Raw genomic sequence first — 27,635 nt, forward strand, 5'->3', positions numbered from 1 at the left:
TCACACACACACACAAGCAGAAGTGTAAATTACAGAAACACACACACATACAGACACACCTGTTCACACACACACAAACAAGCAGAAGTGTAAATTACACACACATATACACATATACACACACACACAAGTAGAAGTGTAAATTACACACACATGCAGACACACACACACACATGCATATACACACACACAAGTGTAAATGACACACACACACTCACACAAACACACATACAGACACACCTGTTCACACACACACACACACAAGCAGAAGTGTAAATTACACACACACACTCACACAAGTAGAAGTGTAAATGACACACACACACACACACACACACGCAGAAGTGTAAATTACACACACACACACACACACACACAAGCAGAAGTGTAAATTACACACACACAGACACACACACATGCATACACACACACACAAGTAGGAGTGTAAATGACACACACACACTCACACAAACACACATACAGACACACCTGTTCACACACACACACACACACACACAAGTAGAAGTGTAAATGACACACACACACATACAAGCAGAAGTGTAAATTACACACGCACATGCACACAAACACATACAAACATACACACACATGCATACACACACAAAAACACAAGTAGAAGTGTAAATGACACACACACACACACACACATACAGACACACCTGCTCACACACACACACAAGTAGAAGTGTAAATGACACACACACACACACACACATACAGACACACCTGCTCACACACACACACAAGTAGAAGTGTAAATGACACACACACTCACACACGTAAATTTCACACCACATACACACACACACACACACACACATACATACACACACACACACACACACACACACTCTCCACATGAATATACAGTATTCTGTGAATTAAACCCAACATGTTCACATTGTTCAGTTTGTTTTTCTCTTTTATTTTAGATTTCTGTTATCTGACTCTGGATCCCAACACGACACATCCTCACCTCATTCTGTCTGAGAAGAACAGAGTGGTGAGGGACAGTGAGAGAGAGCAGCAGTACTCTGATCATCCAGAGAGATTTGACTCCTGGTGTCAGGTGTTGTGTAAGGAGAGTGTGTGTGGACGCTGTTACTGGGAGGTGGAGTGGAGCAGTGTGTTTGGTGTGTCCATATCAGTCTCATATAAAGACATCAGCAGGAAAGGACAGGGTAATGAGTGTGTGTTTGGACGCAACAATCAGTCCTGGAGTCTGTGGTGTTCTTCTTATTCTCTCATTTTCTATCACAACAACATTAAGACTGATCTCAGAGTTCCATCATCCTCCAGAATAGGAGTTTATGTGGATCGCAGTGCAGGAACTCTGTCCTTCTACAGCGTCTCTGACACCATGAAGCTCCTCCACAGAGTCCACACCACATTCACTCAGCCTCTACATGCTGGGTTCAGGCTCTACTGGAGTTTAGGTTCTTCATCTGTGAGATTGTGTGATCCAGAATAATGTGTGTAGTGTTTTGTATAAAATTTGCACATTACCACATTGTTACTCCATCATCTGTTTTACTAGCACACAATCCAGCTGCACAAAATACAGTCATTTTTATTTCTTAATTAAAACAGATAAGGCATTTTACACTGATTAAAAGTAAATGTTAAAAATGATCTCTCAGAAAAGAAACTAGTAAAATCTTAAAATGGAAATAATCAAATGATATCTTGTTTCATATGAAGCATCCTCTCATTAAATCACTAATAAACAGTAAGTTGGGTTTAAACAGTTACACAATTAAACAGTGGGTTTAATTTAACAGAAACATTTCTGACCACCAGACGGCGCTCACACACCACAATTACTACGTTCTCATGAAATGCACATGATCCACCACCACACTTCCGGTTCCATCGCTCTGAAGTCACTGGATACTTTGAATGGGTTTTGTGAGTTTTATCTACATATTCATCTACAGATTCATTTCCGTCTAAATAGTATTTTAATGAGCAAGAAATCTTCATCTTACATCAGGTAAGGAATAAAACAGGAAGAGGCATGAAGGTCCAGGAAAATAATGAGGTGGTGTGATGTGGCCCAACAGTATGCACTTTTAGTGATATCTCTCAGCAGTAAACAATGCAACATAAATGAAATAAGGTAATAAAGATTCATTTATTCAGATTTATATTTGCATTTATCAATAAATTACAAACTTTTTGTTCACGGAAAATTTGTATGCAGAACAAATGACACTGAAGTTCAGGTTACAGTGAAATATTTCTGCTTTATTGCCATCATTATCATCATGAACACAATGCAGTAGAGGTTTTATGTCTCACAGTGAGACACAGTCCTGCTGGAAATCCTGTCATGTGACTTTTAGTGAAGAGGATCACTCGGGTTGTGTTTTTGACACTGATGATGTTCTACACTGTAAAACCGAGCCTCCAGATAACAACTCTGATGTGTTTGTCTATTCACAGTTCTATCTGGTGTGTTGATTTTCACACATTATAACTTACAGAGAGAGAGAGAGAGAGAGGGTGCGTGTGTGTCTCTTACCTGGGGAACACATGGCACCAGGATGCACTATGGGCAGAAGGCGAGCCGGTGGAGGCAGTGTCCTGCTTTGGTCAGTGTTCTGCTGGGAAACCTTGGGTCCTGCCGTCCATGTGGATGTTCCTTTGACCTGTACCACCTACCTAAGCATTGTTGCAGACCATGTACACCCTTTCATTGAAACGATATTCCCTGATGGCTGTGGCCTCTTTCAGCAGGATAATGCACCGTGCCACAAAGCAAAAATGGTTGAGGAATGGTTTGATGACCACAACAACCAGTTTGAGGTGTTGACTCCGCCTCCAAATTCCCCAGATCTCAATCCAATCCAGCGTCTGTGGGATGTTCTGGACAAACAAGTCCCATCTCAGATGCTGAACATCTTGGTGTCAGATACCACAGCACACCTTCAGGGATCTAGTGGATGTCTCGATGGGTCAGGACTGTTTTGGTAAAAAATGGCAGACCAGCACAATATTAGGCAGGTGATCATAAGGTTATGGCTGATCTGAGAGAGAGAGAGAGAGAGAGAGAGAGAGAGTTTGAGGATAAACTTCAAAAAAACTCATTAGAATTTAATTATGTATTCATGAACTGAACACCTCTTGACCAATCAGTATTTAGAGTGCAGCAGCACCGAATCTTGGCTTCCCTTTATTGTGGAAATAAATGTCTTGAAAAACAACACATTTGTGTGTGTGTGTGTGTGTTTGTGTTTACATACTTTCTAGAAAATCTTCTGAAGGTAAATTCATCCACACTGCTGTAATGAGACAAATCAGAGGTGGAATAATACACAGTGATCAGATTGTGATTTAAAATAAACACAGCATTTAGACTATAAATGATCAGTGCACAATGATTAAGTATTGAACTTGTGTAAGTGTAACTGCATTATCTTTCAGCTGATCCTGTAGCTGTGATTATGTGACGTTCAGCTAAATCCTATTAATCCATTTCTGTGTATCTGGGGAAAAATGTAGTTCCTCTCACCATATGAAGGGATTTTGTTGAAGAATTGCTTTTTCATGTCTGAGAGATAATTCCTCACTCTGTCAAATGAGAGATGTTGATGGACAGCGATGCTGGAGGAGTCGTCATGTTCAGGTAAAGCAGAGCGAGACTGGATACAGAATCCACTAATATAAAGTTAATCATTCGTTAGTCATCTATTAATTATGCAGTAGCTCGGATGTTGATGGTGTCAGAGTTTTAAGTTTTATGTGTGTGTGTCATTTGCCCTGATTGACATGAGGTAGCAAAGCTCCAAGCACCATCTCCCTCAAACCTTTTATAAAATACCACAACCAACAATTCCAAATTTCAGTTTATTTATGGATGTCATTCTTTTTACGTTATTTATAGATGTCTGACCATTTAGAGTTAAATTTAGTTACAATAACAGTCGTTCCCTCACCAGCCTCTTTTTTCCTTTATCTTAAAGTTAATAAGGTGTTAAAAAATGTGCTGTTGTGCAACAGTGAAACTCCAAAGAACCGTAAACTCGTCTGTCCCGCAGCTTCACCTCAGACACTGGAGACTACTTCCGTCATGTCAACTGAATGACTCTCTGTGGATGAGCCATTACTATAGAAACCATAACATATTAGAGTGACTGCACTGATATAAATCTCCAATACTGCCAGAGCTGCTGTGCTAGAGAATTAATCAACACCTTCTGACCAATCGGCATCCAGAATTCAACAGCTCAGTATATACACTACGTTCATACAATGGTACCTGTGTGTAAAAGTAACAAATAAACAAACACAGATTACTCATGCACGGATCCACAAGGCAAGGGAGTGGGACACACTGGACGAGATCTAGGAAGGAGCTGATGGACACCCCAAATACTGCTCCCCCAAAGTACATGCCAGTTACGACAACCACAGAGATCAAGATGGTGCCTCATGCAAAACATCCTGGTGGTGCAGCAAAGGAGGAAGGAAGGTGTCCTCTACAAACTTCTAAGTCTCTGAGAGTCAATCCTGCAGCAGACATTACCAGTGGAGACACCAGATTAGACTCAGGGCCCGCAACTGGAGCTCCTGCCAACATGGGGACCTCAGCAGAGAGACATCAGATGAGATCCAATCCATCTCTAGACCCACTCCAGGTGACTGATCAGCTATGTGTGCAACATCAGGAGATGAAAATATCAGAATATCAAGGGTATGAGGAGAAGTGAACTTTAACTCTTACTTCACCAACAGCTTGGTTCAAGTCAGTCCATATCACCCGCAGTCAGAAGAACATGTGGAAGAATTCAGCCAAACTCTCAAAAACATGTTCAGAAAGTTCATCTTTGACACCAGTAAGAACAGGAATAAAATGTTGCCCCAAGCTTCTACAGTTTTCACCCTTTGAGTTGGTGTCTAGCTGGTCTGTCTAAGTCCCACTGGACCTGTTACAGAGCTGGGATGTGCAAAGAGCATCTGCTGATGGAGAGCATTGTCCAGTATGTACTGCAGATGAGTTACACTGTAACCCATATGTCAGACACATTGAATACCAGTGTGGAGAGAAGGTGCTGCCATTGCTGCCATCATCTAAAAGCAAAGTGGCTACGTCTCTACACCATCAACAGGGAAATGAGAGCAGTCACGTAGACCACCCAGTCAGGTTTACCACCCAGACACAGGTAAGGAAAGCTGAATCTACATCATCAAACCTCATCAAGGATTAACAAGAGAAGATTCCTGATGGGAAGAAGGCCTGGATCTTCAGGATACTTTAAAAATATATATTTTAAAGATATACAGTGACTTGGAATATATTGTTGATTTGTAATATTTGAAGTTTATCAACGAGGGTGAAAAATTTGCTGGAGGAGTCAGTAGGCAAACAACTGCAGAAAAATTAAGATCCATCCTGTTTTTTATGGAATGAATCCTAATAACTGTAGCAGCTACATGGTTATATATTTATGCACCGAAGGGAGATGAAATGGTTAACAGAGGAGTGTTCATAACCTGTCTGTGTTTGTGCTCCTCCCCCTCTCTTGCTCACTGTCTCTCTCTCTCTCTCTCTCTCTCTCTCTAATACACACACACGCAAACATACATACACACATACAGAACCAGGAAGTAACTCCTCATTCCGGAGAAAACAAATCTGGTCTCTCTCCATGTGTGAGTTTCAGAAAATGGCTGAGGCCAGTATTTCAGTAGATCAGGATCAGTTCATCTGTCCAGTGTGTCTGGATCTCCTGAAGGATCCGGTGACTATCCCCTGTGGTCACAGTTTCTGTAAGGTGTGTATTAATGGCTGCTGGGATCAGGAGGATCAGAAGGGTGTCTACAGCTGTCCTCAGTGCAGAGACACTTTCACTCCAAGGCCTGTTCTACGCAGAAACAACATGCTGGCTGAAGTGGTGGAGAAACTGAAGAAGACTGAAGTCCAAGCTGCTTCTCCTGCTCACTGTTACGCTGGACCTGGAGATGTGGAGTGTGATTTCTGCACCGGGAGAAAACACAAAGCCGTCAAGTCCTGTCTGATGTGTCTGGCCTCCTTTTGTGAAACTCATCTGAAATCTCACTATTTACTCAACTAAGTTCCTGGATTGAAAAAACACACATTAACTGAAGCCTCAGGAAATCTACAAGAGAAGATCTGCTCTGAACATGATAAAGTGCTGGAGATCTACTGTCGTACTGATCAAAGATGTATTTGCTCTTTGTGCATGTTGGATAAACATAAAGGCCATGACGCTGTATCAGTTGCAGCAGGAAGAGCTGAGAAACAGCTCAATGATATTTCTCATTTAGATTTAGCAGCTTTGGTCAGTTACAAGATTGAACTTGTGATTGAAGAGTTAAGTAAAGTAAATGTATTAAGTAAATGTATCTTTATTCAGCGTTCATCATAATCAGATCAGATGAGTGTACCTTCACTCGGCCAACAGCCATTTTACAACTTAAACTAGTCCAAACAAGACAGAAAACAGGAGGGAAATTTAACTCTTTAACTGCTGTTAATATTTATCCTCACATCATTTATAACCTTATGAATATAACTGATGTGTTCAGAGTGAGTTAAAGGAGGATCAGATGAAATTCCAGCAGAGAATCCAGGAGAAGCAGAAGAAGGTGCAGGAGCTGAAACAGACTGTGAACACTATAAAGGTGAGCAGTGAGCAGAGACAGAGCTGCTCCTAGAAACACACACAACATGGACAACCAGTCATTTAGAGTCCCAGTAAGAGAGGGAATGATAGATGAGATTTAAATCTTCTGTGTGTGTGTGTGTGTGTGTGTGTGTGTCCTAACAGCTCAGTGCACAGACAGCAGTAGATGATAGTGAGAGGATCTTTGCTGAGATGATCAGCTCCATGGAGAAAAAGCGCTCGGAGGTGACGGAGCTGATCAGAGCTCAGGAGAAGGCTGAACTGAGTCCAGCTGAACGACTCCTGGATCAACTGGAGCAGGAGATTGCTGATCTTCAGAGGAGAGTCACTGAGCTGGAGCAGCTTTCACACACACACGATCACATCCATTTCCTCCAGGTAACACTCACTGTCTGATCTACAGAGCCAGCTGTTCCTCACACACTCTCTAAAACACCTGTCATTAAAGCAGCAATAAATGTCCCTGTCTGACATCACAAGTGTGTCTTTCATTTCATTTCTTCTCTGTAGGCTTTAGCTTCTGGATGTCAGTCTCCTCAATTAAAAAGACCAGAGTTTGACACGTCCAGCATCACTGTCCCTCAACATCTGTCATTTGATGGAGTGAGGAATTCTCTCTCAGATCTGAAGAAGAGACTGGAGGAATTCTGTGAGGAGGAATTCAACAAAATCCCTCCACATGGTAAGAGGAGCTGCTCCTGCTGGAGAAACACAATGATGGACGTCTTTACTCGCTCTGTGAAGTGTTATTTCTTAGCCATGCTCCTGCTTACTTTTCTGCAGCCAGTTTGCTCACCTGACACTTTGAAGTAAAATATTTAATTCAATTCAATTCAATTCAATTTTATTTGTATAGCGCTTTTAACAAAGAGCACTTGTACTGGAGTACAAGGTTATGGGATGTATTAAATGTATGCCAGGCTAAAAAGATAAGTCTTTATTCTACGTTTGAACTGGGAGACTGTGTCTGAGCCCCGAGGAAGGCTATTCCAAAGTTTAGGAGCTAAATACGAAAACGCTCTAACCCCTTTTGTGTATTTTGATATTCTGGGAAATACCAGATGTCTGTTAGTGATCTTAAAGAGCATGGTGGAGAGTGACCATTCTCCGCTGTCCATCGACGGATCCTCGGTGGAGATCGTCAAGAGCACCAAATTCCTTGGTGTCCATCTGGTGGAGAACTTCACCTGGTCACTCAACACCAGCTCCATCACCAAGAAAGCCCAGCAGCGCCTCTACTTCCTAAGGAGGCTGAGGAAAGCCCATCTCCCTTCCCCCATCCTGACTGTGTTCTACAGAGGGACCATGGAGAGCATCCTGAGCAGCTGCATCACTGCCTGGTTTGGGAACTGCACCGTCTCAGACCACAAGACCCTTCAGGGGACAGTGAGGACAGCTGAAAAGATCATTGGAGTCTCTCTCCCCTCTATCACAGAAATTTACACCGCACGCTGCATCCGCAAAGCCAACAGCGTTGTGGCTGACCCCACACACCCCTCACACACACTCTTACACACCCCACACACCCCTCACACACACTCTTACACACCCCACACCCCCCCCACACACACTCTTACACACCCCACACACCCCTCACACACACTCTTACACACCCCACACACCCCTCACACACACTCTTACACACCCCACACACCCCTCACACACACTCTTACACACCCCACACACCCCTCACACACACTCTTACACACCCCACACACCCCTCACACACACTCTTACACACCCCACACACCCCTCACACACACTCTTCACCCTCCTGCCATCTGGAAAGAGGTACCGGAGCATTCGGCCCTCACAACCAGACTGTGTAACAGTTTCTTTACTCAAGCCATCAGGCTCCTCAACACCCTGGACTGAACTGTTCTACACTCTCTCACACAAACACACACACACTCTCACTCAGGACTGAACTGTATACAACTCTCTGTCTCTCTCACACAGATACACACACACACTCTCTCTTGACTGTGTGGACACACACACACACGCACACACATAATTTATATTGTTCATTACTTATTGCACTACCTCTACCTGTCATCCGCTGCTATAGTCATATTTATGTTTATTTCTATTTGCACTACCTCAACCGCTGCTGTGTATTTTTGCACAATATTTTTGCACAATACTTTTTTACATCATTTCACTTTATCTTATTTTATTTCACTTACATTCCATTACACATGTTCTTTTCTTTCTTTTCGGTGCTAAGTGTCCTGTGTTCTTTTGTGTTGACTTTCTTGTATTTATTGCCTTTTGTCTTGTCTATGCTCTGTTTGCACCTAGCTGCACACTGTGCACTTTACGTGGCTAAGACAAACTTCTGTCCTAGCTCTGTGGTGTTGTTGCATGTTTATGTAGCACCAGGTCCTGGAGAAACGTTGTTTCATTTCACTATGTACTGAATCTTGAATCTTGAATCTTGAATTGAAGAATCTTCTTGAATCTTGAATCTTGAATTGAAGAATCTTCTTGAATCTTGAATCTTGAATTGAAGAATCTTCTTGAATCTTGAATTGAAGTAGTGCTAATTTATAGTCAATTCTAAGCTTAACGGGTAGCCAGTGCAGGGATGATAATATTGGGGTTATATGATCATACTTTCTTGATCTGGTAAGAACTCTGGCAGCTGCATTCTGGACTAACTGTAGCTTGTTTATTGAAGATGCAGGACAACCACCTAGTAATGCATTACAGTAGTCCAGTCTGGAGGTCATGAGTGCATGAAATAGTTTTTCTGCATCAGATACAGATAAAATGTTCCTAAGCTTGGCAATATTTCTAAGATGGAAGAAGGCTGTTTTTGTAATATTGGAAATATGATTTTCAAAGGACAAGTTGCTGTCTAATATTACGCCCAGGTCTTTCACTGTTGAGCTAGTAGTAACAGTACATCCTTCTAAATGCAAGCTGAATTGCGAGAGCTTCTGTGTACGGGTTTTTGGACCAATAAGTAATATCTCTGTCTTATCAGAATTTAGTAATAGAAAATTATTGGTCAGCCAATCTTTAATATCTTTAACACACTCAGTTAATCTAAACAAATTCGATATTTCATCTGGTTTCGATGAGATATATAACTGGGTGTCATCGGCATAACAATAGAAACTAATCCCATGCCTTCTAATGATGTTACCCAATGGAAGCCTGTATACTGCAAAAGGAGAGGTCCTAAAACTGACCCTTGTGGGACCCCGTATTTCACTGGCACTACACTGGACAATTCTCCATTTAAATCTACAAAATGGTATCGATCAGATAGGTAGGATCTAAAGCATTTTAATGCCTGTCCCTGCATACCTGTGTGATTTTGTAGGCGGTCTATGAGAATGTTATGATCTATAGTGTCGAATGCAGCACTAAGATCAAGCAGGACTAATATGAAGATGCAGCCTTGGTCTGAAGCTAAAAGCAAGTCACTTGTGATTTTTACTAGTGCAGTTTCTGTATTGTTTTCCTGTAGGAAGGAGCATAATTGAGCTGACACCACCTTATCTAATATTTTAGATATGAACGGAAGGTTTGAAATCAGTCTGTAATTTGATAATTCATTAGGGTCTAATTTAGGTTTCTTAAAGAGGCTTAATAACTGCTAACCTGAGAGATTTTGGGACATGACCTAGATTTAACAATGAGTTAATAACATTGAGCAGAGTCTGGGGAAGAAGAGGCTTTAGCTATATGTAACAACTCTTTTAGTAATCTAGTTGGAATTGGATCTAACAAACATGTTGTGATTTGCCATGGTGATAAGTTTAAATAGATAGATACTTTATTCATCCCAAAGGGAAATTCACAAGGTTTTCACATATCCCAGCTTATTAAGAAGCTGGGGTCAGAGTGCAGGGTCAGCCATGATACGGCACCCCTGGAGCAGGGAGGGTTAAGGGCCTTGCTCAAGGACCCAACAACGGTAGCTTGGCAGTACTGATGTTCAAACCCCCAACCTTCCAATCAGTGGCCCAGAGCCTTAACTGTGTGAGCCACCACTTCCGTTAGGGCAGCTCTTCCTGCCCTATACTAGTAAAGCATTGTAGCTTTAAATGTGGAGCTTTAGGCTGGACTGGATCACAGGATACTGTCAGAGGATGAACATCCAATATTTTGTTCCTGAGACTATCAATTTTGTCAGTGAAGAAATTCATAAAGTCCTCACTACTAAACTGTGATGAAACACTCTCTCCAGATATCTGAGGGTTTGTTCGTTTGGCCACTGTACTAAATAAGAATCTGGGATTGTTTTGGTTTATTTCTATCAGATTGCTCAGATGCTCAGCAGCTTTTAGAGCCTGTCTATAGCTGGACAAACTTTAAACGCAATTCTAAAAACTTCTAATTTGGTTTTTCTCCACTTTCGCTCGAGGTTATGGGTTGCTCTCTTGAGGGTGTGAGTATGACTATTGTACCATGGTGCAGGTGTTTTATCTCTGACCTTTTTTAGTCGGATGGGGGCAACAGTGTCTAGTGTGCTGGTAAAAATAGTGCCTATGCTGTTGGTTACTTCAACTAAGTCATCTGCATTTAGGGGTCTAGTAGGAAGTTGAGACAGATCTGGCAGATTGCTTGTGAATCTGATTTGAAATGAATAAACTGACTGTATCACTTTCAACTGTTTCCATCTTTTACACAACCTGATGATGCTTTTTGTCTTCATTTCCATTTTTCTCTCCACAGCTGCAGCAGTTCAGATCATTTCACCACCAGAGCCACAGAGCAGAGAAGAGTTTCTGAAATGTACATCTAACACACACACACACACACACATACACACATACATACACACACACACACATACACACATACATACACAAACAAGCACACATATGTAAATTACAAACCACACACACACACACACATACACACTCTTCACATGAATATACAGTATTGTGTGAATTAATCCCAACATGTTCACATTGTTCAGTTTGTTTTTCTCTTTTATTTTAGATTTCTGTTATCTGACTCTGGATCCCAACACGACACATCCTAACCTCATTCTGTCTGAGAAGAACAGAGTGGTGAGGGACAGTGAGAGAAAGCAGCAGTACTCTGATCATCCAGAGAGATTTGACTCCTACAGACAGGTGTTGTGTAAGGAGAGTGTGTGTGGACGCTGTTACTGGGAGGTGGAGTGGAGCAGTGGTGTTGGTGTGGACATATCAGTCTCATATAAAGACATCAGCAGGAAAGGACGGGGTTATGAGTGTGGGTTTGGATTCAACAATCAGTCCTGGAGTCTGTGGTGTTCTTCTTCTTCTCTCTCTTTCTATCACAACAACATTCACTGATCTCAGAGTTCCATCATCCTCCAGAATAGGAGTTTATGTGGATCACAGTGCAGGAACTCTGTCCTTCTAAAGCGTCTCTGACACCATGAAGCTCCTCCACAGAGTCCACACCACATTCACTCAGCCTCTATACGCTGGATTTAGGCTCTACTGGTGGTCAGGTTCTCCATCTGTGAGATTGTGTGATCCAGAATAATGTGTGTAGAGTTTTGTGTAAAATTCCTGCACATTACCACATTGTTACTCCATCATCTGTTTTACTAGCACACAATACAGCTGTACAAAATACAGTCATTTTTATTTTGTAATAAAAATGTCATTTTACACTGATTAAAAAAAGGAAATGTTAAAACTAGTAAAATTAACAAAAAAAGATCAAATGATATCTTGTGACTTTAGCACTGTAAAGTTCTATCTGTTTGTTTCATATGAAGCATCCTCTCATTAAATCACTAATAAACAGTAATAAAGCCAGTACAGTACAACATTTTAAACCTGTTAGGATCACACTCTAGAAAAATAAAAGATCAACTTTTTAATTCATTTGATTTTTCTGCTTGTGTTCTGGATGTAAAATACACATTCACTTTGTAAAGTCTGAAGTTGTTTCTAAACCCTGAAATTTCACTGTAAAGCATTTAACAATCTTTAAACTACATTAAATCATACAGTAGATGATTGGTTAAAGCTTCCTCTGTTGTGTTCATCCCATATTCAGCCTGGATGATGATTGGCTGGCAGACAGAACCTTATAAATCCAAGTTTATCTCTGAGTTTTAGAGAAAAAGATCAGACCACAGGAGAACGGTGTGAACTGGGTGTCAATATCAGTCTCATATAAAGAGATCAGAAGGAAAGGAAGTCGTAATGAATGTGGGTTTAATTTAACAGAAACATTTCACTTTCTGACCACCAGACGGCGCTCACACACCACTTTTAAATTACTACATTCTCATGAAATGCACATGATCCACCACCACACTTCCGGTTCCATCGCTCTGAAGTCACTGGATACTTTGAATGGGTTTTGTGAGTTTTATCTACATATTCATCTACAGATTCATTTCCGTCTAAATAGTATTTTAATGAGCAAGAAATATTCATCTTACATCAGGTAAGGAATAAAACAGGAAGAGGCATGAAGGTCCAGGAAAATAATGAGGTGGTGTGATGTGGCCCAACAGTATGCACTTTTAGTGATATCTCTCAGCAGTAAACAATGCAACATAAATGAAATAAGGTAATAAAGATTCATTTATTCAGATTCATATTTGCATTTATCAATAAATTACAAACTTTTTGTTCACGGAAAATTTGTATGCAGAACAAATGACACTGAAGTTCAGGTTACAGTGAAATATTTCTGCTTTATTGCCATCATTATCATCATGAACACAATGCAGTAGAGGTTTTATTTCTCACAGTGAGACACAGTCCTGCTGGAAATCCTGTCATGTGTCTTTTAGTGAAGAGGATCACTCGGGTTGTGTTTTTGACACTGATGGTGTTCTACACTGTAAAACCGAGCCTCCAGATAACAACTCTGATGTGTTTGTCTATTTACAGTTCTATCTGGTGTGTTGATTTTCACACATAATAACTTACAGAGAGAGAGAGAGAGCGAGAGAGAGAGAGAGAGAGAGAAAGAGAGAGAGAGAGACTAGAAGTTCACATGATTACATAATAGAGTTCGAGGATAAACTCCAGAATTTAATTAATATTTTTCATATTTGACTCGTATTTCATATCTGATTAGTGTGTGTGTGTGTGTGTGTGTGTGTGTGTGTACATCTAGGAAATCTAGTAAATCGTTTTGAGTTTTTGGCTCTGAATCTGCGTCGATTTTAAATGTATGATTTAACACACTTCATGCAAAGAAAAGAAACAGTGGGAAATGGAAAGCAAAAATCAGAAATGACGTAAAATGAAACCCTCCATGTGACTGTTAAAGAAGAGCGTTATACATTCAATTAAAACATAGTCTTTGTCTACATTGATCAATCAAAGTTCATATCTAGGCTGCACTAAAATATAGATCACTTTGTTCCTTATACATTTAAAGAAAAATCCCCCAAAATATCATGATTTATTAATATTACTTTAAATATCCATAATTTAAACTTATTGCTTTATTCTTTCTAGAAGACACTTGGCGTCATGAAAAACTGAACCGTCTTTAACATTTTTGCTGGAAAATTTCACTAGAGTCTGACAGTTTGTCTTATAATGAATGTAATATAATATTAACAATATTTATTCATTATGAGTTGTATGATTTCTCTGGCATACCAATGTTGGAGCTCTTCGTTCTCCAGCATTTTTTTTAGACGTAACACTCATGAGCCGTTACTATAGAAACGCTAATAATTTGGTGCCTGTGGATCTGAAACCCTGACAACTGTTTCAGTCCACACAGTAAATCCAGGATATAGAGGCTGAGTGAATGTGGTGTTGACTCTGTGGAGGAGCTTCATGGTGTCAGAGACGCTGTAGAAAGACAGATTTCCTGCCCTGTGATCCACATAAACTCCTATTCTGGACGGTGTCGGAACTCCGAACTCAGCCTTAATGGTGTTGTGACAGAAACAGAGAGGATGCCGAGAACACACCAGACTCCAGGACTGATCATTGTAGCTGAAATAATTTTATTAACATTCGATTAACGCAGCGCGCATTTTCTGTTTGACCCTTGGCTTTGCCCATAGTTTGGGAAATGGGAGATGCAGCAGCAAACCGAAATTGAGAAAGAAAAACGTCTTCTTTATATATAGAACGATGTCTGATGGTTCTGTCGACAAAGTTTGCATTTATTGTCGATGTGAATTAAGTTATCACCGCATCACGTTGAGTTTAAAATATCACTTGATCTCATGGTGGTTTATTAGCCTTAGGTGCGGCCAGTTGCCTGCTGGGCTACGGATCCTGACCTGTGTGGCAGGGAACTAGCAGGTGATGCCATAAAAAAGTTTGTTAAAGCTGAATCTCATAAAAATCAAAAATAAATAAAAAAGATATAAGAAATGATATTCTATGATGTTTCTATTGTAAGGATCTGTCTGTTTCTAATTAAGCAATCTCTTAATCTTAATAAATGATTAATAATCAGTAGTGTTAGCACAGAATGACATTTTGGCTTACTTAGAATATAATATTATCATATATATATATATATATATATATATATATATATATATAGCCTGTTGTTGTAATCTGGTAAAAATGGTTAGTGAACATTTCACCCTGAACTGTGACATGTTGAGGCAGGTGAACACACACACACACACAGAAGAAGAGTAAAAGAGTGAAAGAGAGAGTTGTTTTGCAGATTGTTCATCACTCCATGTCTTCCAGGTCCAGTCTGCCGAGGGTGAGGCAAGCATGATGAAAATAACACAGGTGGCAGTTTGCAAGTCTTTAAATAAAAGCTTTTTCTGTGCTCATGGTGGCTGGTGGGCTGGACTGTCTAAAGTGTTTTTGTTCCCAGGGAAAAAATGTGACACCAGTAAGAACTGGAATAAAATGTTGCCCCAAGCTTCAATAGTTTTCACTCTTTGAGTTGGTGTCTGTTTGGTCTGAACAAAAACTAAATGGATTATATTTTTGAACTGGAGGGAGATGAAATGGTTAACAGAGGAGTGTTCAAAAGCTGTCTGTGTTTATGCTCCTCCTCCCTCTTTCTCTCTCTCTTTCTCACACACACACACAGAATCAGGAAGTAACTTTTCATTACAAAAAGAAACTGATCTCGTGCACTCTCTGAGTTCAGGAAAATGGCCGAGGCCAGTATTTTAGTAGATCAGGATCGGTTCATCTGTCCAGTGTGTCTGGATCTCCTGAAGGATCCGGTGACTATCCCCTGTGGTCACAGTTTCTGTAAGGTGTGTATTAATGGTCACTGGGATCAGGAGGATCAGAGTGGAGTCTATAGCTGTCCTCAGTGCAGAGACACTTTCACTCCAAGGCCTGTTCTACGCAGAAACAACATGCTGGCTGAAGTGGTGGAGAAACTGAAGAAGACTGAAGTCCAAGCTGCTTCTCCTGCTCACTGTTACACTGGACCTGGAGATGTGGAGTGTGATTTCTGCACCGGGAGAAAACACAAAGCTGTCAAGTCCTGTCTGATGTGTCTAGCTTCTTTCTGTGAAACTCATCTCAAAACTCATTATGAAGTTCCTGCTTTGAAAAAACATACACTAGTTGAAGCCTCAACAAATCTACAAGAGAAGATCTGCTCTGAACATGATAAAGTGCTGGATATCTACTGTCGTACTGACCAAAGATGTATTTGCTCTTTGTGCATGTTGGATAAACATAAAGGCCACAACGCTGTATCAGTTGCAGGAGGAAGAGCTGAGAAACAGGTTGTAACTCATCCCTGCAATATTTCTCATTTCAATTTAAATTCAATTCAATTTAAAGTGTTTATTGTCATGTGCACCAAAACTATGTAAAAATATAAACACACACACATTATATATATATATATATATATATATATATATATATATATATATATATATATATAGACTATGTAAATATAGAAAAATAGATTATGTATACCTGTGTAAGTGCCAGTGTACAATATTGACTTATGTGCAAAACAATAGTACAGTAACATGTTCAAATTGAATGCAACTGTAGATAATAATAGCAGCAGCAGTATCATTAACAATGTGCAAATGAAATGCACCTATTTGATAAAAATAGCAGCAGTAACAACAAATGTGCAAAATGAGAAGGAGCAGTTTAGTCCAACTAATCTATAAGACTAGTCTATGTCCTTTGGGTACCTGTTTAAAAGTTTAATGGCTGAGAAAAAAGAAAGAATCCCTTGATCTGGAAGTTCTGCATTTCACACTATTGTACCTCTGACCTGAGGGTAGGAGTGTGAACAGTCTATTTTGGTGGTGTGTGGGGTCCTTAAGGATAGAAGCAGCTCTCCTGTGGACTTTGCTGTGGTATATGGTCTGCAGAGCGGGCAGTGGAGTCCTGATGATCTTCTCAGCAGTCTTCACCACTGTCTGCAAATGTTTTCAGTCCCTCACACGGTGATGGAGTTGGTCAAGATGCTCTCAACAACACAGCGTTAGACGTTATTGAGGATCTTAGGTGACATGCCAAACTTCCTCAGCCTCTTCAGGAAGTACAGTCACTGTTGTGCCTTCTTAACCTTCTTTGAGTGTCCAGGTGAGGTCCTCGCTGATGTGGACCCCCATGTACTTAAAGCTACTTAACCTCTCCACTTCAAGCTCTCAGATAAACAGTGGCTGGTTAGTTCTCCTCTCCTTCCTTATGTCTAATATCATCTCCTTTGTCTTGTCTGTGTTGATGGTGAATTTGTTGTCCTCACACCATGTCACAAGACTGACCACCTCCCTCCTGTAGGCTGCTTTGTCCCCACCAATGATCTGTCCTATCATTGTGGTGTCATCAGCAAACATCAGGATGATGTTGTCCGTGTGGGACATGACACAGTTACGTGTGAACATTGTGTAGAGGATGGGACTGAGAACACACCCCTGTGGGGTGCCAATGTTTATGATTTTGGCTGAGATCCTTTTACCAATCCTGACAGACTGTGGTATGCCAGTCAGAAATTCCAGGAGCCAGTCGAAGAGTGTGGGGTGTAGTCCAGTGTGGGTGATTTTTTAGGAGGGATGACCGTGTTAAAGGTGGAAGTGTAGTCGATAAAGAGCATTGTGATATAGGTGTCCTTATCTTCCAGACGAGAGAGGAAAATATACAGGGCAGTGGCAATGGCGCCTGAGGTGGACCTGTTGGGCCGGTAAGCATACTGCAGGGGGACCAATGTGTCCAGTATGCTGCTCTGAATGTCGGCAAGTGTGTTCATGATTGTGGAGTTGTGTTTTTTTTTGTTGTGGTCTTGAAGCAGGTGGGTATGGTGCTCTGACTTCTTTAACTGAGGTTAAAGAAGGAAGTGAGTACATCAGCCAGCTCTGTAGCACAATCATTGAGAGCCTGCCATGGAATGTTGTCTGGCCCTGCTGACTTACAGGGGTTGATCTTCCTCAGTGCTTTGTGTACCACAGCTGATGATACAGTAAGAGGGAAGAAGTGTGGTTGGGTGGTGCCAGTGTGTCAGTGCCACCTCTGTGTTGTTGCTGGAGTTCTTGAAGTGGGTGTAGAAGGTGTTGAGATCATCTAGCAGGCTGTCTGAGGGGCTGATAGCAGTGCTCGTGCTGGTTCTTTAGTCTGTGATGTGCTGCCGGCCTTGAACCATCCGCTCGGCATCAACAGTAGAGTAGAAACTATCCAGTTTCTCTCCATACTCTAAAGGCTGTTGATTTAAAGTCAAAATCGAAGTCAAAAGAGCTTTGTCACTTCAACCATATATAGCTGATAGCTACACAGAATGAAAACAAAGTACAGATGATGCAGACAAACATAGAACTAAACTAAACTATTTCTACAAGGTGCATTTAGCAGCTTTGTTCAGCTACAAGATTTTACTTGTGATTATACAGTTAAGTAAAGTAAATACACTACTCACCAAAAGTTAAGGATTTCGGGTAAAATTTCAGGATGCACCTAAAATGCACTATAACCTTTACAGGTGAAATTAATTTGACCTTCTCTACACTTTTGAATGCACATGTCCAACTGTTCAGTGTTTCAGTACTTTTTGCAGAACTTGCTGTTCTCTATCACGGTGCTTAACGGCAAAATTCACAACTGGTGTTTGATCCATGAATCGACCAATAAATTTTCTGGTTCAATTAGAATTGGTATTTAAACAGTCCTCTTCATCATGCTGTTCACATTTTGACATCATGAGACCAAGACCACACCTAACAACTGATCAACAGAACCTCGCCATTGTGAGGCTTCAAACAGGATGTTCTCAGAGGGAAGTGGCCACTGAGCTTAGAGTGTCACAGAGTGCCATCAGCAGGTTGCGACAGAGATACAGAGAGACTGGAAGAGTCACAGAAAGGCATAGAAGTGGTCGTCCTTTGGCCACATCCCACGTTGATGAACGCTTCATTATGAACAGTGCCCTGCGGAACCGGATGATGAACGCCACTCAACTCCAGGAACATTTAAGGGAGGTGAGAGGAACCCAAGTGTCACGTCAGACCATTCAAAACCGTTTACATCTGCGTGGTCTGCGTGCTAGATGACCTGCAAGGGTACCTGACCACACCACCAGACACAGGCATCGGGCCAGGGAGCATTTACACTGGACGAGGGACCAGTGGGCCTCAGTGCTGTTCTCTGATGAAAATCGATTCACATTCAGCAGAAATGATGGCCGCCAACGATGTTTTCGACATTTCATCTTCATGGACAACAATGCTCCAGCTCATCAAGGTCGCATCATTATTGAATGGCTGCTGGAGGCTGGGGTACCTCAAATGGAGTGGCCTGCACTTTCTCCAGACCCGAATCCCATAGAAAACCTATGGGATCAGCTGAGTCGCTGTGTAGAGGCTCGTAACCCTGAACCCCAGAACCTCAATGACCTGAGGGCCGCCCTTCAAGAAGAGTGGAATGCCATTCCTCAGCAGGCAATAAGTCGACTCGTGAACAGCATGAGACGTCGTTGTCAAGCTGTAATTGATGGTCAAGGGCACATGACAGATTATTGAGACATTGAGATTTTTTGTTGTGGTATACCCACCACTGTTCTTGGTTTTTGTTTCAATGAATTGTTTGAGATGAGGAAATCACCACTGCAGCTTCTACTTAAATGCCCGACTTTCATGATATAATATCACTGTAGCATGAAATTTTTACATTTTCCATAAATTTCACCCAAAAGCCAAATATCCTTAACTTTTGGTGAGTAGTGTATGTTAAATAAATGTACATTTACTCAGCATTCGTGATAAACAGATCAGATGAGTGACCCTTCACTCGGCCAAAAGCAATGTTACAATTTAAACCAGTCAAAATAATACAGAAAACAGGAGTGAACTTTAACTCTTTAACTGCCCTTGATATTTAGGCTGAAATCATTTATAACCTTATGTATATAACTGATGTGTCCTCAGAGTGAGTTAAAGGAGGAGCAGATGAAATTCCAGCAGAGAATCCAGGAGAAGCAGAAGAAGGTGCAGGAGCTGAAACAGACTGTGAACACTATAAAGGTGAGCAGTGAGCAGAGACAGAGCTGCTCCTAGAAACACACACAACATGGACAACCAGTCATTTAGAGTCCCAGTAAGAGAGGGAATGATAGATGAGATTTAAATCATCTGTGTGTGTGTGTGTGTGTGTGTGTGTGTGTGTGTGTGTGTGTGTGTGTGTGTGTGTGTGTGTGTGTGTGTCCTAACAGCTCAGTGCACAGACAGCAGTAGATGACAGTGAGAGGATCTTTACTGAGATGATCAGCTCCATGGAGAAAAAGCGCTCGGAGGTGATGGAGCTGATCAGAGCTCAGGAGAAGGCTGAACTGAGTCCAGCTGAACGACTCCTGGATCAACTGGAGCAGGAGATTGCTGATCTTCAGAGGAGAGTCACTGAGCTGGAGCAGCTTTCACACACACATGATCACGTCCATTTCCTCCAGGTAACACTCACTGTCTGATCTACAGAGCCAGCTGTTCCTCACACACTCTCTAAAACACCTCTCATTAAAGCAGCAATAAATGTCCCTGTCTGACATCACAAGTGTGTCTTTCATTTCATTTCTTCTCTGTAGGCTTTAGCTTCTGGATGTCAGTCTCCTCCAATTAACAGACCAACTTTTGACATGTCCAGCATCACTGTCCCTCAACATCTGTCATTTGATGGAGTGAGGAATTCTCTCTCAGATCTGAAGAAGAGACTGGAGGAATTCTGTGCGGAGGAATTCAACAAAATCCCTCCACATGGTAAGAGGAGCTGCTCCTGCTGGAGAAACACAATGATGGACGTCTTTACTCGCTCTGTGAAGTGTTATTTCTTAGCCATGCTCCTGCTTACTTTTCTGCAGCCAGTTTGCTCACCTGACACTTTGAAGTAAAATACTGATTTCAAATGAATAAACTGACTGTATCACTTTCAACTGTTTCCATCTTTTACACAACCTGATGATGCTTTTTGTCTTCATTTCCATTTTTCTCTCCATAGCTGCAGCAGTTCAGATCATTTCACCATCAGAGACACAGAGCAGAGAAGAGTTTCTGAAATGTACGTCTAACACACATACACACACACACACACACATACACACACACACAAACAAATACACATATACACACACACAAACACACACACACACACACAAGTAGAAGTGTAAATTTTCAGGTCAATGTCCCCACATTATAAGGTTTGCAAACACACACACACACAAGCGCACACAAGCAGAAGTGTAAATTACACACACACACACACACACACACTTCACATGAATATACAGTATTGTGTGAATTAATCCCAACATGTTCACATTGTTCAGTTTGTTTTTCTCTTTTATTTTAGATTTCTGTTATCTGACTCTGGATCCCAACACGACACATCATAACCTCATTCTTTCTGAGAAGAACAGAGTGGTGAGAGGCAGTGAGATTGAGCAGCAGTACTCTGATCATCCAGAGAGATTTGACTCCTGGTCTCAGGTGTTGTGTAAGGAGAGTGTGTGTGGACGCTGTTACTGGGAGGTGGAGTGGAGCGGTGATGTGTTCATATCAGTCTCATATAAAGACATCAGCAGGAAAGGACAGGGTAAGGAATGTGTGTTTGGACTCAACAATCAGTCCTGGAGTCTGCAATGTTCATCTTCTCTCACTTTCTATCACAACAACATTAAGACTCATCTGAAAGTTCCAACATCCCCCAGAATAGGAGTTTATGTGGATCACAGTGCAGGAACTCTGTCCTTCTACAGCGTCTCTGACACCATGAAGCTCCTCCGCAGAGTCCACACCACATTCACTCAACCTCTATATGCTGGATTCTGGATCTACTGGTGGTCTGTTTCTCCATCTGTGAGATTGTGTGATCCAGAATAATGTGTGTAGAGTTTTGTGTAAAATTCCTGCACATTACCACATTGTTACTCCATCATCTGTTTTACTAGCACACAATCCAGCTGCACAAAATACAGTCATTTATATTTTGTAAAAAATCTCATAAGGCATTTTACACTGATTAAAAAGTAAATGTTAAATATTAGATATCAGACAGGAAATTAGTTAAAAAAAAGGAATTGTAAATGATCAAATGATATCTTGTGACTTTAGCACTGTAAAGTTCTATCTGTTTGTTTCATATGAAGCATCCTCTCATTAAATCACTAATAAACAGTAATAAAGCCAGTACAGTACAACATTTTAAACCTGTTAGGATCACACTCTAGGAAAATAAAAGATCAACTTTTTAATTCATTTGATTTTTCTGCTTGTGTTCTGGATGTAAAATATACATTCACTTTGTAAAGTCTGAAGTTGTTTCTAAACCCTGAAATTTCACTGTAAAGCATTTAACAATATTTAAACTACATTAAATCATACAGTAGATGATTGGTTAAAGCTTCCTCTGTTGTGTTCATCCCATATTCAGCCTGGATGATGATTGGCTGGCAGACAGAACCTTATAAATCCAAGTTTATCTCTGAGTTTTAGAGAAAAAGATCAGACCACAGGAGAACGGTGTGAACTGGGTGTCAATCTCAGTCTCATATAAAGAGATCAGAAGGAAAGGAAGTCGTAATGAATGTGGGTTTAATTTAACAGAAACATTAAACTTTCTGACCACCAGACGGCGCTCACACACCACTTTTAAATTACTACATTCTCATGAAATGCACATGATCCACCACCACACTTCCAGTTCCATCACTCTGAAGTCACTGGATACTTTGAATGGATTTTGTGAGTTTTATCTACTGTTGTGGAAATCAGTTAAACAAATTTATGTAAGTTGGAGACTTGACTAAAGTCATAGTAAGAGTAGAAAAGTTTATTAATGAAAAAGACTGCGCAAGACACTGCATCTGCGAGTGAGAGGCGCTTCCCCTTTCTCTCCCACTGCTTTTATGCATACACTCTTAACAGAAGTTGCATGAATTCAAAAGTTCAAGCTATAGTTGTTGGGTAGGTGTCTCCTTTCAGTTCCTTACCCTGCCAACTTAGTTCCCCTTAGAAGTGACATATTGTCCTCAAGAATTATTCTAAGAAATTCAGCTGTCAGCATATTTCAAGTCTTTTGCACGCATATACATGACAATCTGCACATACACACAAGCCTCACACATACATTATCACAGAAAGGGATAACATATTAAAAATTTTAAGCTTTTTATAAAGTAATAATCTAACAAACATCTATCATAACCTTCCCACCAGGTTTTCAGTTATGCTGTCACATAGTTACATCCTTGCAGAAAAGACTATACTGCTGTTTTTGTAGAGAAAAGACTCTCTAACGAGTAAGAAAATAGCATCATCATTATTGTTATCATTATTGTTTTACTCAGGTTTTACACATCATCTTCTTCATCAGTGTCCACATTCAGAGTTGGTGAATTATCTGTGTCCAACGGGTCTGGCGGCCAGTCCAGAATCGGATCCCCATCTTGGAAAGGTGGTTGCCGGGGTGTTTGACGTCATTCCCCTGTAGCGAGCTAGTTGTTCTTACTGACCTGATGGTTGTGCTTCCCGTCCTCCTCCTTGGTCTGCAGCAACATGGTGTATCCGGTGACCTGTTTGATCATCCATCTCTGTAAGCATTTTACCAAACAGGGCCTGAATAGGCACAGAAGTATGACCACTGGTACCACTGGGGAGAGGTATGGGGCCCATTGCCCACACACCCAGTACCAATCATCGCTATAAGGAAGCGAGCCATTTTCTCCCGGATGTAATGCTGAACATGGTTTCTCACTGTAACTGTTATTACTGCTGTAAGAATCGTAGGTAGTGCCACATGATGAATTGTGTGTTACACCCAGGAATTGATTCCCGTTGCCCTTGAAACATGCAGGGAACTTGAAGTGCGGTGGAAAAATTGCCCTTAATGTTTCTGGAAACATTATGTTTTGTGGCACAAACTGATGGTTCATGCCTGCCATCAGGAATCATTTCCACAGTTCTCTCTACCTTAGTCACCCAATTGAGGGACATGCTGTAGGCATTTGCCCCCGGGCTAAATTTGACCATTGGGTCAGAAGTTGGGACCCAGTCCCTATGCTTCACAACCTTTAAAACCTATGGACCGACGTCCTTCCATTTGGCATCAGGTGGCTTTGCCAGAGACACAATCTGGGCTGAATTCCAAACAGTGAATGGGTGTGGCTTACCCATTCTAACTTTTATGTGAGACAGGTCTACCTCAGCCGTGCAAAAATGCACATTCCACATCAATTTCTTCAACAACAAAACTTTTGTTCCCTACCTTCTATGAAGCAGTCTGACTCATATTCGCAAACTGACCCACCCTTGTGTGCATGTGCTGTGCAATGCAATTTGTCAGGTGCCATGAAGTCAGTGCATAGTGGATTAGTAAGGACATGTGCCTTGTCAAGGAGTGTCCGATTTACTGTTTCTATAGCGGCGTCACACAATTTCCACTCATATACATAGATCAAGCTGCTCGGATCATACTTAACACAGTGGAACTCCGTGCTGTCAGGATAACTGATGGTCTTAACTACAAGTACCAGTGTGGGCAATTTTGCATAAGCTTCTGTCTGATACTTAACGTAAGTTCCCTTAGGTTCAAATTTTTGTTCTAAATAAGAGATAGCATTTTGAACAACAACTACATCAGTGACAGGACAGTTTTAGGTTAGCTTAAGCATGTCTTCTTTGCATAGCATGAAATATTGTGACTCACCCAACCCTTCTGGAGCCTCATCCTCCGCTCTCCTCTCTTCTTTTCAATCTCCCATGTTGTCGTTGATTTGCTGACTCTGATGAAACGACTTCTTGGGACAGTCCTTCATCCAATGTTCATCGGATCCACAAACAAAATATCCACTTCCCCCTGGTCCTCCTCCTCGGCCTCTACCCCAGCCTCTACCACGTCCACGTCCTCTACCTCGTCCTCTGTTCCCGAAACTTTGCCCTTGTTGGGTTTGAACAGTGACCATCTGGAGAAGGGCCTTCTGTGCTTTATGCATGTCATCTTCACGCCTTCTCTGCTTCTTCTGTTTATCTTGATTCAAGAGCTTTTCAGCATGGATGGCATGCTGCTCAATCAGTGTGAGTTTGCCAGTGTCCCATGTTATGCATGTGTCTTTAACTTTTCTTGCAATGTCTTCTTTCAGTCTGTTCATGAAGCTATTTCTAAGGTGTGCCTCATAAGGCATCACCACTTCAGCGGACATATCTGCCTCCATCAGTCTGGTCAGATATTGTGAAACGGTCTCTTCCTCTGTTGTGATGGGACACGGGGCTCAAAGGCGTGCTCACTTTTCCTGCCAGGTTTTTTATGACCTTGCTCAGAGCTGCAACTTCTTCCCTCAGCGGGTCAGTCGATTGTTCTGGTGGAGGTGGCTGTGGCAGGTCGACGTTCAGTTATCCGTTGTACACCGATCAGGACAAATCAGAGCATTTAACCAGAGAGAGAGAGAAAAAGAAAGTAAGCAACAACTGGCTCTGTAGATCAGACAGTGAGTGTTACCTGGAGGAAATGGATGTGATCGTGTGTGTGTGAAAGCTGCTCCAGCTCAGTGACTCTCCTCTGAAGATCAGCAATCTCCTGCTCCAGTTGCTCCAGGAGTCGTTCAGCTCGACTCAGTTCAGCCTTCTCCTGAGCTCTGATCAGCTCCGTCACCTCCGAGCGCTTTTTCTCCATGGAGCTGATCCTCTCAGTAAAGATCCTCTCACTGTCATCTACTGCTGTCTGTGCACTGATCTGTTAGGACACACACACACACATACACACACACACAGAAGATTTAAATCTCATCTATCATTCCCTCTCTTACTGGGACTCTAAATGACTGGTTGTCCATGTTGTGTGTGTTTCTAGGAGCAGTTCTGTCTCTGCTCACTGCTCACCTTTATAGTGTTCACAGTCTGTTTCAGCTCCTGCACCTTCTTCTGCTTCTCCTGGATTCTCTGCTGGAATTTCATCTGATCCTCCTTTAACTCACTCTGAGGACACATCAGTTATTGAAGTTCATCTTTATTACTTCCTACAACAGAATGTCTAATCACCTGGAAGCACAGTGTTGAACTTCAGTTTGGTTTCTGCATTTTGTTACTAGCTAAAAATAACCTCAAATTTGTTCATGGTGAAAGGCAAAATAAAGAGAAAAACTGAGATTTTGGACAAATGGACAATTTGATTACTAAAATGACTGCTTTTAGTTTAATACAAAGGTATTTGCACTGCACTTGCACTACCTCAACCACTGCTATCTTACTATCATATGTTATTAGTTACCTGGTTTTTCACAGTTTCACAAAGTTGTACATCATTTGATTTAATTTCATGTTATTTGTCAGCGCAATGTGTCCTGTTTTGTGTTGTCTTTTTTGTACTTATTGTACTCCTGTCTTTGCTCTGTTTGCATCTAGTTTGCACTTTGCACTTTATGTGACTAGGACAAACTTCTGTCCTAGCTCTGTGTTGTATTTGTGTTTGAAACTATATACTTAATTTCACTATGTACTGCGTCAGCTATATGTGGTTGAAATGACAATAAAAGCTTCTGGACTTGACTTGCTTTCTGACTACGTTTCTGTGCTTCATTTTGGATTGTATCTGTGTGTGTTTTAATGAAACTCATGCATGGATTGCTATCAAGCTTGAATGCTAGATGCTATTATATGTGATATGGATGGGAGGTGTGTGTGTGTGTGTGTGATCACCTACCTCACCCTGTCACTGAAATGTTTCGTAACTAATCTAACGGGATTTGCGATTATCACTAAAAATGAATTTAACTCTTTAATCAGAACACATTCAATTTAGTAACCTTTTGCAGAATCATTATGATTCTTACCCAAATTAAAATTAAAGCTTTAATCATATAACTACCTAAAGCACATGTTTGAAGACAGTAACAAATAATTAAGATGATTTAACTTTGAAAAGCTTTCTTACCTGTTTCTCAGCTCTTTCTGCTGCGGCTGTGACAGTGTCGTGTCCTTTGTGCTTATCCATCATACACAAATAACAGATGCAGGTTTGATCAGTATGGCAGTAAATCTCAATCAGCTTGTTATGTTCAGAGCAGATCTTTTCTTGTAGATTTGTTGAGGCTTCACCTACTGTATGATTTTTCAAAGCAGGAATTTCACGATGTGATTTAAAATGATTTTCACAAAGAGAAGCAACACACACCAGACAGGACTTTATGGCTTTGCGCTTTTTCCAGGTGCAGAAATCACACTCCACATCTCCAGGTCCAGTGTAACAGTGAGCAGGAGAAGCAGCTTGGACTTCAGTCTTCTTCAGTTTCTCCATCACTTCAGCCAGCATGTTGTTTCTGCGAAGAACAGGCCTTGGAGTGAAAGTGTCTCTGCACTGAGGACAGCTGTAGACGCCCTTCTGATCCTCCTGATCCCAGCAGCCATTAATACACACCTTACAGAAACTGTGACCACAGGGGGTAGTCACCGGATCCTTCAGGAGATCCAGACACACTGGACAGCTGAAATGATCCTGAGCTACTGAAATACTGGCCTCAGCCATTTTCCTGAACTCACAGTGCGAGAGAGAGAGAGAGAGAGAGAGAGAGAGAGAATGTCACTAGCTCAATTTA

At 41.3% G+C, this 27,635-nt stretch overlaps 3 protein-coding genes and 1 pseudogene across 3 annotated transcripts in view; 3 read left to right on the top strand and 1 right to left on the bottom strand.

The window, feature by feature from the left end:
- LOC131355197 (tripartite motif-containing protein 16-like) overlaps positions 1-2,338 on the top strand; it is a 9,368-nt gene extending 7,030 nt beyond the window's left edge. Inside the window, exon 6 of the mRNA XM_058393478.1 lies at positions 954-2,338. Within this exon, the coding sequence (XP_058249461.1) occupies positions 954-1,492 (539 nt within the window). The 3' untranslated portion in view covers positions 1,493-2,338. The remainder of the gene's footprint in view (positions 1-953) is intronic.
- Positions 1-27,565, bottom strand: part of LOC131353871 (E3 ubiquitin/ISG15 ligase TRIM25-like) — a 106,383-nt gene extending 78,818 nt beyond the window's left edge. The window contains exons 1-2 of the mRNA XM_058390944.1: positions 26,975-27,565; positions 25,924-26,019 (exon numbers count right to left, since the gene is read on the bottom strand). Coding sequence (XP_058246927.1) covers positions 25,924-26,019; positions 26,975-27,565 — 687 coding nt within the window. The remainder of the gene's footprint in view (positions 1-25,923; positions 26,020-26,974) is intronic.
- On the top strand, positions 5,598-12,846 carry LOC131355205 (tripartite motif-containing protein 16-like; annotated as a pseudogene).
- Positions 15,195-22,305, top strand: LOC131355179 (tripartite motif-containing protein 16-like). The gene is made up of 6 exons (XM_058393460.1): positions 15,195-16,335; positions 19,990-20,085; positions 20,274-20,507; positions 20,640-20,811; positions 21,050-21,109; positions 21,401-22,305. Exons 1-6 carry the CDS (start codon positions 15,745-15,747, stop codon positions 21,928-21,930), a joined length of 1,683 nt encoding a protein of 560 aa, XP_058249443.1. The 5' UTR covers positions 15,195-15,744; the 3' UTR covers positions 21,931-22,305.
- Positions 27,566-27,635: the final 70 nt, after the last annotated feature.

The sequence above is a fragment of the Hemibagrus wyckioides genome, linkage group LG06, assembly GCF_019097595.1.
Source record: "Hemibagrus wyckioides isolate EC202008001 linkage group LG06, SWU_Hwy_1.0, whole genome shotgun sequence".
Taxonomy (NCBI): domain Eukaryota; kingdom Metazoa; phylum Chordata; class Actinopteri; order Siluriformes; family Bagridae; genus Hemibagrus; species Hemibagrus wyckioides.

Coding starts and splice junctions, on each gene's coding strand:
- LOC131355179 (XM_058393460.1), top strand. CDS start 15,745: ATGGCCGAGGCCAGTATTTTAGTAGATCAGGATCGGTTCATCTGTCCA. Junction 20,086..20,273: donor AGACTGTGAACACTATAAAG/GTGAGCAGTGAG, acceptor GTGTCCTAACAG/CTCAGTGCACAGACAGCAGT. Junction 21,110..21,400: donor CAGAGAAGAGTTTCTGAAAT/GTACGTCTAACA, acceptor CTTTTATTTTAG/ATTTCTGTTATCTGACTCTG.